Source organism: Staurois parvus, unplaced genomic scaffold (assembly GCF_062004578.1).
Source record: "Staurois parvus isolate SC_StPar_1 unplaced genomic scaffold, SC_StPar_1.0 ptg000704l, whole genome shotgun sequence".
Taxonomy (NCBI): domain Eukaryota; kingdom Metazoa; phylum Chordata; class Amphibia; order Anura; family Ranidae; genus Staurois; species Staurois parvus.
The window spans coordinates 6,725,191-6,742,082 of record NW_028318500.1 but is presented as its reverse complement, the minus strand read 5'-3'; the positions used below and the strand labels follow the sequence as shown (position 1 = coordinate 6,742,082).

The 16,892-nt window shown below is 40.8% G+C and overlaps 2 protein-coding genes across 5 annotated transcripts in view; one reads left to right on the top strand and one right to left on the bottom strand.

Annotated features, from left to right (window-relative positions):
* Window positions 1-7,708, top strand: part of LIMK2 (LIM domain kinase 2) — a 76,949-nt gene extending 69,241 nt beyond the window's left edge. For all 4 annotated transcript variants that reach the window (XM_089653275.1, XM_089653273.1, XM_089653274.1 and 1 more), the window contains one exon: window positions 1,037-7,708. In XM_089653275.1, coding sequence (XP_089509401.1) covers window positions 1,037-1,214 — 178 coding nt within the window. In that variant the 3' untranslated portion in view covers window positions 1,215-7,708. The remainder of the gene's footprint in view (window positions 1-1,036) is intronic.
* On the bottom strand, window positions 7,607-15,479 carry PIK3IP1 (phosphoinositide-3-kinase interacting protein 1). The gene is made up of 4 exons (XM_089653277.1): window positions 15,321-15,479; window positions 10,915-11,100; window positions 8,600-8,678; window positions 7,607-8,475 (listed from the first exon to the last, which is right to left on the bottom strand). The coding sequence occupies exons 1-4, from the start codon at window positions 15,376-15,378 to the stop codon at window positions 8,271-8,273; spliced, it is 528 nt and encodes a 175-aa protein (XP_089509403.1). The 5' UTR covers window positions 15,379-15,479; the 3' UTR covers window positions 7,607-8,270.
* Between the last annotated feature and the right edge of the window lie 1,413 nt (window positions 15,480-16,892).

The following is a 16,892-nucleotide window of genomic DNA, read 5'->3' as shown; positions in this document are numbered from 1 at the left end:
AGAATATAACTGGTTACTAACATTTATAGGTAAAGTTGATCCAGGGAATATCCGATTGCCTCTTGGGGGATCAGGAAGGAATTGTTTTCCCTGCAGGAGCAAATTGGTTCATGCTTTGCTGGGTTTTTTTTCCCTTCCCCTGGATTAACTGTGGGTGTAGGATTATAACTTTTTTTTTTTCTTTTTTTTTTATGGTTGAACTGGATGGACTTTTATCTTTTTTTCAGCCAGACCAACTATGTAACTATGAAATTAAAAAAATCTTAGAATATCTAACCTTTCATCACATTATCTAAAACCTAACTGAGATTTGTGGCTGGAAAATGAACTTTCAGGTCTGTACTGAGCCAGTGTTTGTCTTCATATACCTACTGTTGCTCTTCTTTTTTTTAATAGGTATACTTATCCAGGTGTGTTAGCTTTGTGAATTGAGCATATAGCATAACAAATGAGGGGCAGCCACGCTGCAAAAATAGCTATGTAAAACCTATGTATTTAGATTGTAAGCTTCTTGAGGATAGGAATGTAACTTGTTGGTGCTGTATCGTGTATGTACCTCTGATAATTTAGGAAAAGGTATGTCCCCAGAGATTTTTTTTTTAGTTCACTGACATGAAAAGAAAAGTTTTCTTCTGCCCTTGGCAGTGGGCAAGCCCTGAAACCTGCAAAGAACCGGCACAACATAATAATGTTGGGCCAGTCCTTGCAGCATTCTGTTGTGAGCCCATTGTGGGCTGGAGAAGGCCGGTGCTGGAATTCCGAGCGATGAGTCTATGGGGGAGGGGGGGGCAAAGGTCTCAGAATGCACAGGGCTCTAAATGCCATTACCACTGGGTGCAACGTTCAGTTTTGTCCAACTGCAGCCTTCTATAGTCCTTGGCAGGCTGCCTGCACCAGGGCTCCATGCTGCACCTGTACCTCCTGGGCGTACAAAAATGTACTGCAGTTAGACTGCCCCATGTGTGAGGGGCCTTAACTGTATTAGTTGAAGGTTATGAATTGTTAACCCTAAAATATTTCTCCTTTTACACCCTAGGCCAGACTTCTCTTATTTACATGATACCTTTTCAGCCCTGTCTCTGTTTCTGGGGGACCTGGCAATTCCACTACCTTCTGAACTAGAAATGATGGAGACTAAACTGAGGTTGCAGCATGGTCTGAAGCAAGATAACTCTCCACAAGGTGAAGAAGATCACATTCCTGAGCAGAGATGAGGAAGAGAGCTGGAAGCACCCACCAGTTCATATCTGCAAAAGCATTCCAGCAATCACATTGGAAACCATTACATCTGTTCACTGGTGGTAGAAGATCACACTGCTCTGAACTGGACCATTTCACTATAGGTCATAAGTTTGTATAGAAAGCTGTGAACTTGTGTGTTAGGGAAAAATGACTTTGTAACACAAAAGTGCACACATTTCTCCAGTCTTGGTAGACCCTATTAGATAAAGGATATATCAGGGGTTTCTATGCTACATATATGTATATTTTAGAACCACAGCAGATCATAGAAGTGTTTAAAAGGCTGCATAGTGTCCATATTGCTTATAGCTTTCCATGCTATGAGCCTCTTTTCAGTTACATACATAGATCAAAACTTGAATTACTCTACCACACAGAAGAGTACCAAGTGGTGGAAGCCTGTCTCATATTTATTCCAGTAAAAGATTTCGTTCCAGTTCTTGGAACATAATGTGATTTTGTAACCACTTTTATCTTAGCACTTGTACTCCATTGTGGAGAAACTGCTGTATTTTTTACATGAAAACTGGAATTTCACATTTCTGATAGTTGATTATGTAAGCATTTGGACTGCACTTTTCTCCTTAGTGTATATACTGTGTATGGTGTATTTTTAGGACACCAATTTTTCCTGAATCGTGACTTAATATTTTTGCTACCATCTATTTAGAAGTTTTTGGCAGCTGGACACGAACTGCATTTATCTAGACCAGAGGTGGCTAACCTGTGGCTCTCCAGCTGTTGTGGAACTACATTTCCCGTGAGGCATTGCAAAGATGGGAAGTTACTGACTTGCAGAGGCATGATGGAACTTGTAGTCCTGCAGCAGCTGGAGAGCCGCAGGTTGGCCACCCCTGATCTAGACTATCAGATTTATGCATATTTGCAGTGAGGGCATATGCTGCCCTTTTGTTGTTAGATACAGTACAGGTTTATATGACATTTACAAATTGTACTTTTTTTTTTTATGATAAATTTAATCTTTGTTTCAGACTGGGCTTTGACAGCGGGAGATATGTGATTGTCTGTCTGGGTCATTGACCAAAGACATATAGTCCTTGAGGGGGCCATAACTTGCCAAGTCTTGACAAGGCTTTCATAAAAAAAGTTTGCAAATTTACTGTCTGTAGAGTTGTTTATTATTTGGGCTACATGTACACTAGCTTACCCTGACCATGGGAAAATGCAAAACACGTGGAACCACGTTTACACGTTTTTGTCGTGCTTTACGGTTTTCAACGGCCGGCGGTCAAATTGTTCCTGTCCAGAACACGATTCTAATGTGTTCAGGAGAGGGAGGTTTAACCTTACTTAAACACAGCAGCTCCTAAACTCTGCTAAAAGCCTATGTGTACATGGACACTTACAATGGATATACAAAGTCTACACACCCCTGTTAAAATGTCAGGTTTCTGTAATGTAAAAAAATGAGACAGATAAAACATTTCAGAACTATTTCCACCTATAAACTGTACAACTCACTTGTACAACAAACTGAAATCTTTTAGGTGGAGGGAAGTAAAAATAAAAAAACTAATATAATATGGTTGCATAAGTGTGCACACCCTTAAACTAATACTTTTGTTGAAGCACCTTTTGATTTGACTCCAGCACTCTTTTTGGGTATGAGTCTATCAGCATGGCACATCTTGATTTGGCAATATTTGCCCACTCTTCCTTGCAAAAACACTCCAAATCTGTCAGATTGTGAGGGTATCTCCTGTGCACAGCCCTCTTCAGATCACCCCACAGATTTTCGATCAGATTCAGGTCTGGGCTCTGGCTGGGCCATTCCAAAACTTTAATCTTCTTTTAGTGAAGCCATTCCTTTGTTGATTTGGATGTATGCTTTGGGTCGTTGTCATGCTGAAAGATGAAGTTCCTCTTCATGTTCAGCTTTCTAGCAGAAGCCTGAAGGTTTTGTGCCAATATTGACTGGTATTTGGAACTGTTCATAATTCCCTCTACCTTGACTAAGGCCCCAGTTCCAGCTGAAGAAAAACGGCCTCAAAGCATGATGCTGCCACCACCATTCTTCACTGTGGGTATGGTGTTCTTTTGGTGATGTGCAGTGTTGTTTTTGCGGCAAACATCTTTTGGAATTATGGCCAAAAAGTTCAACCTTGGTTTCTTCAGACCATAACACATTTTCCCACATGCTTTTGGGAGCTTCAGATGTGTTTTTGCAAAATTTAGCTGGGCTTGGATTTTTTTCTTCGTGAGAAAAGGCTTCTGTCTTGCCACTCTACCTCATAGCCCAGACATATGAAGAATATGGGATATTGTTGTCACATGTACCACACAGCCAGTACTTGCCAGATATTCCTGCAGCTCCTTTAATGTTGCTGTAGGCCTATTGGCAGCCTCCCAGACCAGTTTTCTTCTTGTTTTTTTTATCAATTTTGAAGGGACGTCCAATTCTTAGTAGTGTCACTGTTGCACCATATTTTCTCCACTTGATGATGACTGTCTTCAATGTGTTCCATGGTATATCTAATGGCTAATGGAAATTCTTTTGTACCCTTCTCCTGACTAATACCTTTTTAACAATGAGATCCCTCTGATGCTTTGAAAACTGTCTGCGGACCATGGCTTTTGCTGTAGGATGCAACTAAGAAAATGTCAGGAAAGAACTACTAGAACAGTGGAACTTTATTTGGGGTTAATCAGAGACACTTTTAATGATGGCAGGTGTGTACTGACTCCTGTTTAACAGGATTTTGAATGTGATTGCTTAATTCTGAACACAGCTACATCCCCAGTTATAAGAGGGTGTGCACACTTATACCACCACATTATTTTAGTTTTTTATGTTTCCCTTCCCCCCACCCCCAAAATATTTCAGTTTTGTTTTTAAATTGAGTTGCACAGTTTATAGGTCACATTAAAGGTGGAAAAAATTCTGAAATGATTTACCGTATTTGCCGGCGTATAAGACGACTTTTTGACCCTTGAAAATCTTCTCAAAAGTCGGGGGTCGTCTTATACGCCGGTACACATGTTAGGGGGGCTGCGGCATTAAGTACAGGGGTTTGCAGGGGCTGACGTCTCTTACCTGGATCCAGTCCCACGACGATCCGGTCCAGGAAGCGCGGCGTCTCCTTCAGTTTGGCCACTGGATGTTCGTGCGGCTGCGCGGCTCCGCCTCCTCACCGGTGATTGGCCGCCAGAACTGTAGCTCAGGAAAGGCACACAGGCGGCCAATCACCGGCGAGGGGGCGGAGCCGAGCGGCCCCGCGAAAATTGAGTGCCGGAGCAGCAGGTAAGTGCTCTGTGTAGAGGTGCTGCTGCAACCACATATGCTGGCTGCAGCAGCACCATACGAGAACAGGGTCAGCAAGTCTCAGTGGGAGGAATAGTGCCCCATCATTGGTGTCACTGATACCAATGATGGGGCACTATTCCTCCCACTGATACCAACGATGGGGCACTATTCCTCCCACTGACACCAACGATGGGGCACTATTCCTCCCCCCCACTGACACCAACGATGGGGCACTATTCCTCCCCCCCACTGACACCAACGATGGGGCACTATTCCTCCCCCCACTGACACCAATGATGGGGCACTATTCCACCCCTCACTGACACCAATGATGGGACACCATTCCTCCCACTGACACCAATGATGGGGCACTATTCCTGCCACTGATACCAATGATGGGGCACTATTCCTGCCACTGATACCAATGATGGGGCACCTATTCCTCCCACTGATACCAATGATGGGGCACTATTTCTCCCACTGACATCAATGATGGGGCACTATTCCTCCCACTGGTGTGCATTGGAAGAGGGGTAGTCTTATACGGCGAGTATAGCCCAAACACTACATTTTAGCAGGAAAAGTAGGGGGGTCGTCTTATACGCCCAGTCGTCTTATACGCCGGCAAATACGGTATCTTTGTCTCATTTTTTTTACATCACAGAAACCTGGCATTTTAACAGGGGTGTGTAGATTTTTTTTATGTCCACTGTAGGCTCTTATGGAGTTGGGTTTGGGAGCTGTTGTCATTGGGTTTGGGAGCTGTTGTCATGCCAATGTACATGAAGCCTTAGAGAGTTTTAAAGCCTATAACCCAAAAATGTAATGTATTGCAACATGCCCATGCATAGATGTGGTGATTGCATTCACTTTTGTTGGCCCTGCATGTACAGAAAATACCAATTGATCCTGCCAAAATGCATGCACTGGTCAGTTCCTGTGTCCTGAACAGAGAGCAAAAATGACCTTTCTTTTGTAAACTACCTTTTCCATGAAACCAGCGTGTTATGGAGATGAGCCAAGACAGTCATGTCTGACGTTTAGCCTGTATGGCAACCGTGGTTGTCCCATAGGTACAGTGGAGAAATTAGTGTTGCAGTAAGGGACAGAAAGTGTGTCATTAACAAGATTACTGGGTAAAAAATTAAGTAAAATAGGTAGAAAAAAAATAAACCACCTCATTTTAGGACCAATGGCAATATATTAAGTTTTTGGGTTTAGATACACTTTAATATGTGTGTTCATTTAAAGGGAATTTCCATTTTTAACAAACTCCTATTAGATCCTCCATTCACAGAGGAATCTCTTTCCATTGAACTTTAGTAAATTGAACCCTTGACCTGCGGTTCACTCTAAAACGTGGTTGTCTTACAGTGCATGTGTCTGATTCACCAGCAGGTGGCACTCTAGGTGAGCTATGGAATGGTTGCGTCTTTTTAAGATGTAGGAGTTTCCTGAAAGGCAGCTCTGTCAGGAGGGCATTTGGAGTTTTCATTAACTTGGAGCTTCAGAAAAAATTGTTTTGGATAGATTAGGAAAGGCTTAAAACCTGTCAGCTTTTTTTTTTTTTTTTTTTTTTAATTGCCGTCTGTGACTTTGTTGGGGTGACTCCCCTTCCTGTTTGGTCATTGGAACGCGAGTTAGGAATTTTTCCAGCAAGTGCCAGCCCACAGTAGCACCACTTACCCTGCCTCTTGTTGAATGTAAGGGGTTAAAAAGACACCTAAATTACATTGAATAAAATAATCTCAGCTATCAGTTAAGCTAAAAAAAAAAGTACATACTTGCAGGACAATTGTCGATTATCTAGCGCTTGATTGGTGCTAAAAATCTAACTGGTATCTGAAACTTCCAGGAGTGTCCATTGCTTAGTTGTTAAAGCCGTTCTTTGCTGTTCCCCCCACTTCCCGTCACATCTGAGGAGGCAGCCACTGGAAGATCTGCTGCTTTTCTTCTCTTTGATTAGTCACATGTCTGACAGCAGCTCAGTCACCCAACACTGAACGTGTTAAATTTAAAGGTAAATTAAAATTAATCTCATGACTCTGTTAGCTGTACATCAGCTATAAAATATTAAAATGGCGTCAGTTCACAAAGTGCTTGGCTACATATATTCCCCAAAAGCTAAGTGTGCGGGTAGTGGTTTCCTCATACTTCCATTTTAACACCAGCATTAGAATTCAGATTCTTACCTGTGAAATGTCTCTATCAGTAGTTGTGGGTCCCTTTTACTTTTGGCAATGGCTGCAATGGTTACAATCTCTTAAGTTGCCATCCTACTTAAGGGCAGGACTAGATGATGTCTGGAGTTTCTGTATTTGGCTTTGCTCTAGAGTCTCATGCATGTGGATGCATTTAGGCATTCGGCATGGGTGTATTTCCTTACCAGCTGTGGCATATAGCCGCCATAGTAATAAATGGCTGTAGGCTAGGTATATGCCATAATTGTGTAAATTAACTGACAGGTGAAAAGCCTGGAATGTGGTTTTGTGTATTCTAGGATTTCTCCTTGTGCATGAGTTTATGCAATCGTGGGCTATACCTGTTCATTACTATGTGAGGCTGTATGCTGCAGGTGTCTCTCCCAGGCATGAAAATATGTCTGCAATTCACGTAGGATATCTGAATGCGCCTATGGCAAGGGTCTCCAATCTTTCTAAACAAAGGGTCCATTTATTGTCCTTCAGTCTTTAGGGGGCTGGACTGTGGTTAGTGGGAGTGGAAATTTTCCTGGCATCAACGGGAGTAATCCTTGCGACGTTTGGTATTAGAGGGAGGAATAGAGCCCTATCTTTGGTGTCAGTGGGGAAAATGGTGCCCCATTGTTGGCATCAGTTGGCAGAATAGTGTGTCATATCAGTGGGAGGAATAGGGCCCCAAGGGCTGGATAAAGGCGAGCAAAGGGCCAAATCTGGCCGCAGTTTGGAAACCACTGTGAATGAAGCCTATAAGCCTGGCCCCGCTGTGCTATTTGTGTTTTGAATACAAAAAGGAACAATGAAATATATGTGGTTGACAGAGGTCATTGCAATTTGCTTGCTTTCTATATTTTAAATTTGTTGATCATTCACCGCTAACTCCACTGGATTCACACAAGACTGGTTTTAATCATCAGGCGCTGCCTGATAATGCTTTATTTATAGAAATGCAACATTCATGTACAAAAAAAAAAGCCAATAAACAATTTTCTTACAATTTGTACATCCGTCTCTGTCCATTTAAAAACCTTAGCAGCACACATAAGAGGAAGAACCCTGGTCTCAGAAAAGATTGTGACATATGTTTTAGGAAGAAACTTGTACTGCAGGTTACCAGATGGGCTTCACTGTACACACCCAAGACAAAGGATGTGGTAGAGCACAGTATCCACCTCTATCATAGCCTGCAGTCGATTACCAAGAAAGCTTTATACTTATTTCTTGGCATCTACATGACTTCATCTTTAGCAATACAGAAGCTGCCACTGGCAGCCAACTTCCACCACTTGGATTGTACGAAACCCCACATCAGGATAAAGGAGCTAAAGGGCAATTACAGTAATCATTTCTTGGTTTTGGAAGCAAAAACACTGACCAACTGATCAGTTTGCACCAGATATGTAGAAATCCATGCCCATTCTATCCAAATGAGATAATGTAGGTAATGAATACAACGCTCCTTCGATAGTCCACTCGGCCTGTGCCACAGCATGATAAAATGGCATTTCCACAACAAAGGAGTACTGTTGATCCACACTGATGTCCACATAGGGTTGTGCCTTCCTTCATGCTCCTGGGGTACCAGCACTGCTTATTAGGGGTACAACACCCTCTTGTACTGTATTGGGGGTGTGATTGGAGGATACCTCTGTTGGGTTCTCGTCTATAATGTCACATGTTGGATTCAAGAAAGCAGAGAGCGGTAAGTTGATCCTCTGTTGCCGCCTTTCTTCCAATTGCTGCTCATGCTGCTTTTTCAGATCTCTACCCCTACAGGAAAAAAAATATAATAGAGGAATGATCACTTCCATACTTCAAGTAATACAGACTTCATGAGCGATCTTAAACAGACAATGCAGATCAATCCATTACCCATTGCAAGCAGACTACTGACCTCTTGTATACGTATCCAACCACAATGCCACTGCCAATGGCTATAATTATCACCACCATTAGGATCCCAAGGACATAACCTGTGAAGTGAAAGTTTAAAAAAAAAAATTATAGAAGGAATATCATTGTGAGAATCCAGAGCATAAAATTGCTTTGTTTTGTCTTACAAATGTGCTATATAACTGGATACTAACATTTATAGGTAAATTTGATCCAGGGAATATCCGATTGCCTCTCGGGGGATCAGGAAGGAGTTTTTTTCCCCTGCAGGAGCAAATTGGATTATGCTTTGCTGGGGTTTTTGCCTTCCTCTGGATCAACTGTGGGTATAGGATTATAATTTTGTTTTGTTTTTTTTGTTTTTTTAATGGTTGAACTGGATGGACTTTTGTCTTTTTCAGCCAGACTAACTATGTAACTATATCTAGCTAAGTCGCTGGCATGTTCCCTCTTTTCTAATAACAAACCCTATGAGCGCAGATGTTTAGAACCCAAGGAGCTCAGTCCTATATGGCAGGTGTCTACAAATCATTGTTGATTACATCAGTCTATTTAGAGAAAAACGGCGTAGAATTTTTTAAATTTTTTTAAGGAGCTGCAATGGAATTCAAGGGCAACAGGATTATGCCCTTTTTTTTCTCATTAACGGTTTCAACTGAAGTGCTCAACATCCTTGCATATGCTGACTCCAGTCACTTGGAGTTCTGTAAAGCTTGCCATAGATGGAAGGCATTTCAAAGAAATGTTTTTGGGGAAAATAAGGTTCTAAGAAAGTCTGGTCATTTTTCTAATCATTAGTGGGTCAAACTGATATTCATTAACGACCGCAGTAATGAGAACACTCAAAGGAGCAGGATAGAAACATTTTCTCAAATGAACAAATTTCTAACCGTTTATGTGGTTTTCGTTTGGTAAAGTCTATTCATTGAAAAATCAAATGAAATCTTAGGAAAATTCATGTGAAAATTCTCAGAACATTTGTTTGTCATTCCAAAGAATTGTTGTTGGAAATTCCATCTATGACCAGCTTAAACAAATCTGGGTTAGAGAGGCTCTTGCTGAGTACTGTAGACAGAATTAAGGAAAGGAGGATGACGGCACTCCTGATAAAATAAAATAATCTCGTGCAATTTATTCAGTTATATGGCCTAAAAAATAACACCAACAACTCCCCAAACAGGGAACATCACATCAATTAACATCAATTAACCCAATCTGCGCTTGATCATAATCATTTTGCTTTTTAGGAGTGCCGTCATCCTCCTTCCCTTTCCCTGTACAATTGGCTGCAGTCCAGATTGGCAGAATAGAGAAAAACAGAGGGTGCACCGGCCTAGTGCATTACCTTAAAAATGTATTTATGAAATAATAAAATTAGATATTGTACTCACAAAATGACAATACAGTCAAAGGCACATTGTGAAAGAACAGCTCTGTCCAATGTGCACGAAGTGTCCGTAATGGGAACTCTGGACCTCCAACAGGCTGACGCATTTCGAGGACTTGCCTCTTCCTCAGAGCCTTTGTGAGTACAATACCTAATTTTATCATTTAATGAATACATTTTTTAAGGTAATGCACTAGGCCGGTGCGCCCTCTGTTTGTTTTTCTCTATTCAGTATATTTGGACTTCCCCAGTCTTTTGAGGGCAGCAAGGCGTGCATATACCAAGAAATCCGTGAGGTCATCTCTATACAAAGTCCATAGTATGTGTATGTATGAATGTAAGTTAGGGACCTTAGATTGTACGCCCCCTTGAGGGTTAGGGACTGATGTGAATGTACAATATATATGTAAAGTGCTGTGTAAATTGACGGCGCTATACAAGTATCTGTAATAAATAAATAATCCCTAAGCGCAGGAGTATCTGGGTTTGCCCTTTCTTCACTGTTAGATCAGATTGGCACCCTGAGACACAGCAGAGGGATATATTCCCAGTGAGCCTAGCTAGAGCAGTGTGCCCCCAGTTTCTAACTGAAGACCTAATACCACTGATCCAAAGACTTGCCTGATTGTATAATAAACTACACATGACAAATTCTTATACTGGATCAAGGTAATGGTGAACATGACCATTTTTTACTGTATATTGTTAATTTTAGGCAGAACGCCTATTACCAGCTAGTAAATAGATTGTTATATAAACTATGCTGTTAGTCAATGTTTTATAAAATGAATGATTGTATCATTATGTCTCATAAACCCTCATATCTCTATTCATGGGATTACTCCATTCGCCTATGTAATAATTCAAATATCAAAATGCAGTAAGTCAGAGTAACTGTGTTTTGGAGTGATTTTAGAAGAAATGTCTACCTAATGTGCCAAGGTCCTTCTTCTCACGAGGCTTGACCTGGACTCTCTCACTGATACTGATCACAGGCTGTGCCACATTGACTTTCTCTGGAGGTTGCACTGGTTCATTGGAGAGAGTTGTTGAGTCCTCTGGATTCTGTGTCATCTGTGGTGCTGGCGTTTCCTCTGGAATATCGTTTGATGGTGCTGTAAATCATAAAGACAATATAGTTAGTGCCATGCCAGACTTAATATGAGAGGCAAATACCAAAGACATGGGAGACATTAGCTGCTTATGTACACTCTAATGGCCTGTACACACGATAAGAAAATTGTACAAAAATTTTCGTAAGAGGACCGACCGATAATCTGATCATTAGTACACAGCTTTCGAGAGCCGATCACAATTCATTCGACAATATCCGAAGGGACAAGCGTGAAAATTTCTCGATTTTCGTTTAATCAGTACAGTAGTCGTCCAAAAATACAATACATGACATCACTTTAGAAATTCTTTTCTTTTGTAAGTTTAGTACCCTCTTCATTTTTGATGAGACTAGAATGCAAAAAAAACAACCAGATCATTCATCTGATATTCTTATTGTGTATACAGGGCTTAAGGCTCTGTGCACAATAGTGTTTTTTTTTAAGCTCCTAGAAATTATTAGCATTTTTTTCTGCTCTAAGAAGCTAAATAGTTATCTTGTGTGTCCATGCACACTATTTTAAGCTATTAGCACTTTTTGAGCTTCAGCGTCTAGAATCAGAAAAAAATTGTTTTTGTAGTTTTTTTGAGTGTTTTTCCAGCAGAAAAAAAAAAACGCTAAACGCTACCAAAACACTCATAACCGCTTTTTTTCTAGCTTTTTTTTTTCCTTTACATGTACTGTTCAAATGCTTCTGGACGCTATTAAAAACCACTATTACTAGAGTTTTTTTATCCAGCGGTTTTCGAGCTTAAAATAAACGCTAGTTTGCATGGCGCCTAACACAACAAAACAGCTGTATGTAGTTTTTGGAATAAATGGCTCTACAATATCAGGCTCTGTTTGCACTATACTTTGTGTTTAGGGATGTGCTTCTGGCCAATGGAATCTAAAGCAATGATTTACATGATTCCACCCACTATCTTGAAATGAGGAACAATTTTATTTTTTTGGATGTGTGTGGAATGAGGCACAGAAATACCTTCTATTTAAGAGGGCCTTCTTAAATAATTCAACTTGAACTTGACTTTTCCTACACTGCCCGATTGTAAGGTTTGCTGAAATCCTGATTTATGTCAGCGATGTAACCAATTTGAGATGATTACAGGTTAAGTGTGAATTTTAAAGCTGAACTCTGGCATAAGCAAATATGTTCTTGAATCTTGGTGTGCTTTGTGCATTGCTTTCCAGATTTTACCAGTAAAAGATCATGAAAGTTTGCACTGTGCAGGAGCTTCCTGTAATAAAGACCAGTCACTGCTGGTCTCACTCCATATGCAAAGTGACTGGTCTTGTCTCTGCCCCCTGCTGTAGCTTTCTGCAGTCAGACTGTAGTGGATGGGCCTGCTCTGTTCTCTCTCATGGGCCTGCTCTCAGCACAGACCATGTACAGCACCATGATGTCACTACTACTTTTACAAAGTAAAACCTTGGTTTGCAAAATGGATTTATATCCTTTCTGGCTATTGAGAAACATATAAAAATACATTTTGTGTACCTGGAGTTCAGCTATAAAAGTTGTGGCTTCTAATTAAAGAAAAAAATAAGACATCCAGAAGCACCAGATCATGTACGTAATATAGTATGGAGAATGACCTTTCCCCCTCCCTCCCATTCCCCCATTAGTGCCATAATTGGGGTAACTCTACTGCCTTAATATTGCAGATTCTGTAGGGAAGTAAATGTGGCTTGCTGCTTCAGCTGTGCTAAAGATAAGTCACAGCTGCCCTGGAAAACTCTTTGGCGCAGCAAATAGGGAGAGGCAGTTCAGAGAAAAACCAGTTCTCCTGTGCGCAGTGCCAATGCAGTTGCAGCCAAGAACCTTGAGTCTTGCTTCATGACTGTTTACACGAGTTAGGGCTGATGCTTGATAGGAACTTCTGTCTGTGAAACTGATATACAAGGATCCGTAGATGGAGGGTGTAGAAGTTTTGAAATCAAATTTTTTTTGCAAAACAAAAAGCCCCTACTGCCTGAGAAATTTGGGAAGGGGACAAGCGGGTCCATGATGTGCTGAGGAACTAGACTGGGCTCAGGAAAACATTCCTGTGAATGTAAGTTAGGGTTGACATAATATAGGCAATTTTTTTTGTTAAATTGCAATCTCCTCAAATTATTTGTATTGGAACTTAAAACAAGCCCTTCAGCAAGGAAAATACCCAGAGTGTAGCTTATCACATTTCACATGGTCCAATATAAAACCTATATGAACTTTAGCAACTTTTATCTGAGCAACATCCTAAAAAATAATCCAGGATAGATACATTTCCTTGCCCCATAAAGAGCTAGAAATCTCTGAAGAAATAAATGTTCACTACATCCACTGGTAGTGTTCTTTATGTAGAAAAATGTAATTTTCAAGATAAATATGTAACATGGTGACCACTCGTCTTATGCAGAAGACTCTGCTACATACAGTAGTTTATTCCATTAAAACAAATGCTTTTTATGGTCCCTCACGTACTTTGTTGAATATTTAATGATGGCCGTGGTGGCCAACCTGGAAGTGCCGTAAAAGACCAAATTTGTACAGGCTGAAGAAAATAACAACCTTGGCAAACACAATGGAAACAACCAACTCTAAACTTCATGAAGGTCAAGCAGAGAGTAATGGGTACTAGAATACACACGAGAAACTCACTTAATGACTCTCATTCTAAATTCCTCAAAATATGGTTGGATATTATGGTAAATATATAGTATGGTTATCCTTGGTTGGATAATATGAACCCTTTACTGTCCCTGTGAAATAACTATACCATTGAGCCATGGCACTGGATATTCTGGCCACTGTTTTTTTTCCATCCAACTTTACTACCCCATCATCCAACATCCCACTGTTCCTAACCAATCTTCAGTTGTTAGCCTTTCTTTTCTTACTTTCCTATACTTTGGTGCAACTGATAACCCATGCATCCTCCTCATGTTCTCCACAATACCTGGACCACCCTTAAACACTTACCTGCCTGCACAGCTTTAGCACCACCAAAGGAGGTCAGACACTCAACCATATTGTTCAGAAACCTTCCTACGTGATACCCTGCATTTTATATATCAGCCTGTTTTTCTGCCACCCAACCCTACTATCCTATCATCCAACATCCCACTGTTCCTAACCAATCTTCAGTTGTTAACCTTTCTTTTCTTACTTTCCTATACTTTGGTGCAACTGATAACCCATGCATCCTCCTCATGTTCTCCACAATACCTGGACCACCCTTAAACACTTACTCACCTGCCTGCACAGCTTTAGCACCACCAAAGGAGGTCAGACACCCAACCATATTATTCAGAAACCTTCATAAGTAATACCCTACATTTTATATATCAGCCCCTGTTGCCATCACTTTATATGTATCTTTTTTTACTGTAATTGCTCCTTTAATTTGTGCGCCACTTCTCTACAATGGTAAATGTTGCATTGCTGTAAACAACTACATAACTATAAAAAAACAAACTGAAAGACGATAACAGCCACACTTTGTGCTGAAAGCGTCTGAGACTGATATATCCAAAGCTACCTGGGTCAATTCCATTCCTAGGCAGCATGTATTCTATAAACATAGCTAACCTGCTTGTTCAGCCTGAACATATACAAAAACAGGTAATATAGCTTTTCTTCAAGAGTATAGGGCAGGAAATTTGCGGTTAGGTGTGCTGCTTGCCATTTAAAGTCCCCATTGTACTGCAACAGGGACAAAAGCTTCAACTTCTCCTCCAATAAGAAGTACAGAAAGAGCTCAACAACAGCCCCATCCAATCCATTCACTAGTGAATGGGTGGAGGGCGAATGTTCTGCACCTCCTCTTCTCATACAGAAAAACAAGGTCATGTGACTAGCGTGACACGCTGGAAAGAAGGAGTTAAAACTTAAATGGCGATCAACAGTGTGCAATACAAAAATAATACACAAAATAATAAAATACAATACACGATCATGCAGAATTGTGTTTCTACTGCGTGTGTGCATACCATACTCTGCAATAATGTACAGCTGCAGTATGCATGGATCTGCACCTCTGCATGCATTGCTCATAGTTGGCACTGAAAATGACTGCGATGCATTGGGGTGATCAACTCCCTTTATGTGTATTAATAATCACCGTCCTCCATACCCAATATGGATTATCCTAAAACATTAACACTGATCAAAATACTAAAATCAGGTACTAATAACCAAGAATGCAGATGTAAATAAATATGTGTAAAGAAAAAGGGTACCTGGCGTGCCACAGATGAGCCGGCAGCCCAGCATTAGGATCCATAGATGGAAGAACATCTCGCTTGTGCTGTGTATCTGGCTCTTTCTCCAGTGTCAGTACTGTTGTTCAGAGTTGTTTTTCACATCAGCTGCTCCTCCTCCATCACACAGGGAGGACCTCGGAGCCGGAAACGTCAGCACTGCAGGGATTGGGAGGAGGGGACCTGACACATGTGTTCTATGTAGAATGTTATTATTATTATACAGGATTTATATCGCGCCAACAGTTTGCTCAGCGCTGTACAATATAAAGGGAGACAATACAGCAACAATACAGTTCAATACAAGAGGGTTAGGAGGCCCTGCTCCTTGGAGCTTACAATCTAGGAGAATAAAATACATTCAATTTCCGAGTTCTAAACACGTTATGGTAGCCATACATGTATCGATTATTTATTTATTACAGGCACTTATATAGCGCCGTCAATTTACACAGCACCTTACACACATATATATATATATATATATATATATATATATATATCAGTCCCTAACCCTCAAGGGGCGTACAATCTAAGGTCCCTAACTCACATTCATACATACACATACTAGGGCCAATTTAGACAGGATCCAATTAACCTACCAAGCCCTCCTTCCTACCCCCCCAACACACCTGATGCTTGTTTGAATTGTCTTTTTCGGCAATGTTTTTGCATGCTATGTTGCGGTACCATGTAGGATGTGTGGGACAGGGGTCTGACCCAGGTACTGCACATCTGACATTGCACTACCAGGATACTCTGGTGGAACCTTAGGGGGCCACAACCAGTCTCGGGGTAAGCGGTGTCATGCATGATGTGATGGTCCAGGGAATTTGGCGTGTACACCACGTTAGGCATCATACCGCTGAGTGAATGTATTTATTGTACGATTGGAACTGTAATGTTATGTGGTGTATTAAGCGCTGCGTCACAGTACAGGTTGAGGTGTACCCCGACTAAAGTATCTTGTTTTTTTATACTTATGTAAAAAATAAAGTATATTTTTCAACAAAAAAAAAATGTCTTTTGGAGTGTGAGAGGAAACCGGAGCACCCAGAGGAAACCTGCACAAGGAGAACATGCAAACTCCAGGCAGGTGGTACTGTGGTTGGGATTTGAACTAATGACCCTAGCACTGCCAGGTGGAAGTGCTAACCATTTAGCCACTGTGATTAATGATTTTATTTACTGATTGATCTATTCCAAGAGGAATAATCGATCAATAATTGCCAACCTATTCCATCGATATGCCACACATGGGGAAGTGGATTTCGATCGATCAGATCTCTGTTTCCACCATGTGATGTGATATTCTCATCAAATGAAATACAATCGTATGCAAAGCAATTGATCATTTTCCACACTGGTCAACCAACTCAGTTTGATTGAATCCAATCTAAATCGAGCCTAAATCAATCAGATCAGATTAAATTGTTTTCATCAAATCCTACATCAAATAATAAAATCGAAGTGTATGCTTTCCAGATTGGAAAAATAAAATCGAAGTGTATGCTTTCCAGATCGGAAAAATAAAATCGAAGTGTATGCTTT

Coding starts and splice junctions, on each gene's coding strand:
- PIK3IP1 (XM_089653277.1), bottom strand. CDS start 15,378: ATGTTCTTCCATCTATGGATCCTAATGCTGGGCTGCCGGCTCATCTGT. Junction 8,679..10,914: donor GAAGGACCTTGGCACATTAG/GTAGACATTTCT, acceptor TTCACTTCACAG/GTTATGTCCTTGGGATCCTA. Junction 8,476..8,599: donor GTTGGATACGTATACAAGAG/GTCAGTAGTCTG, acceptor TTTTTCCTGTAG/GGGTAGAGATCTGAAAAAGC.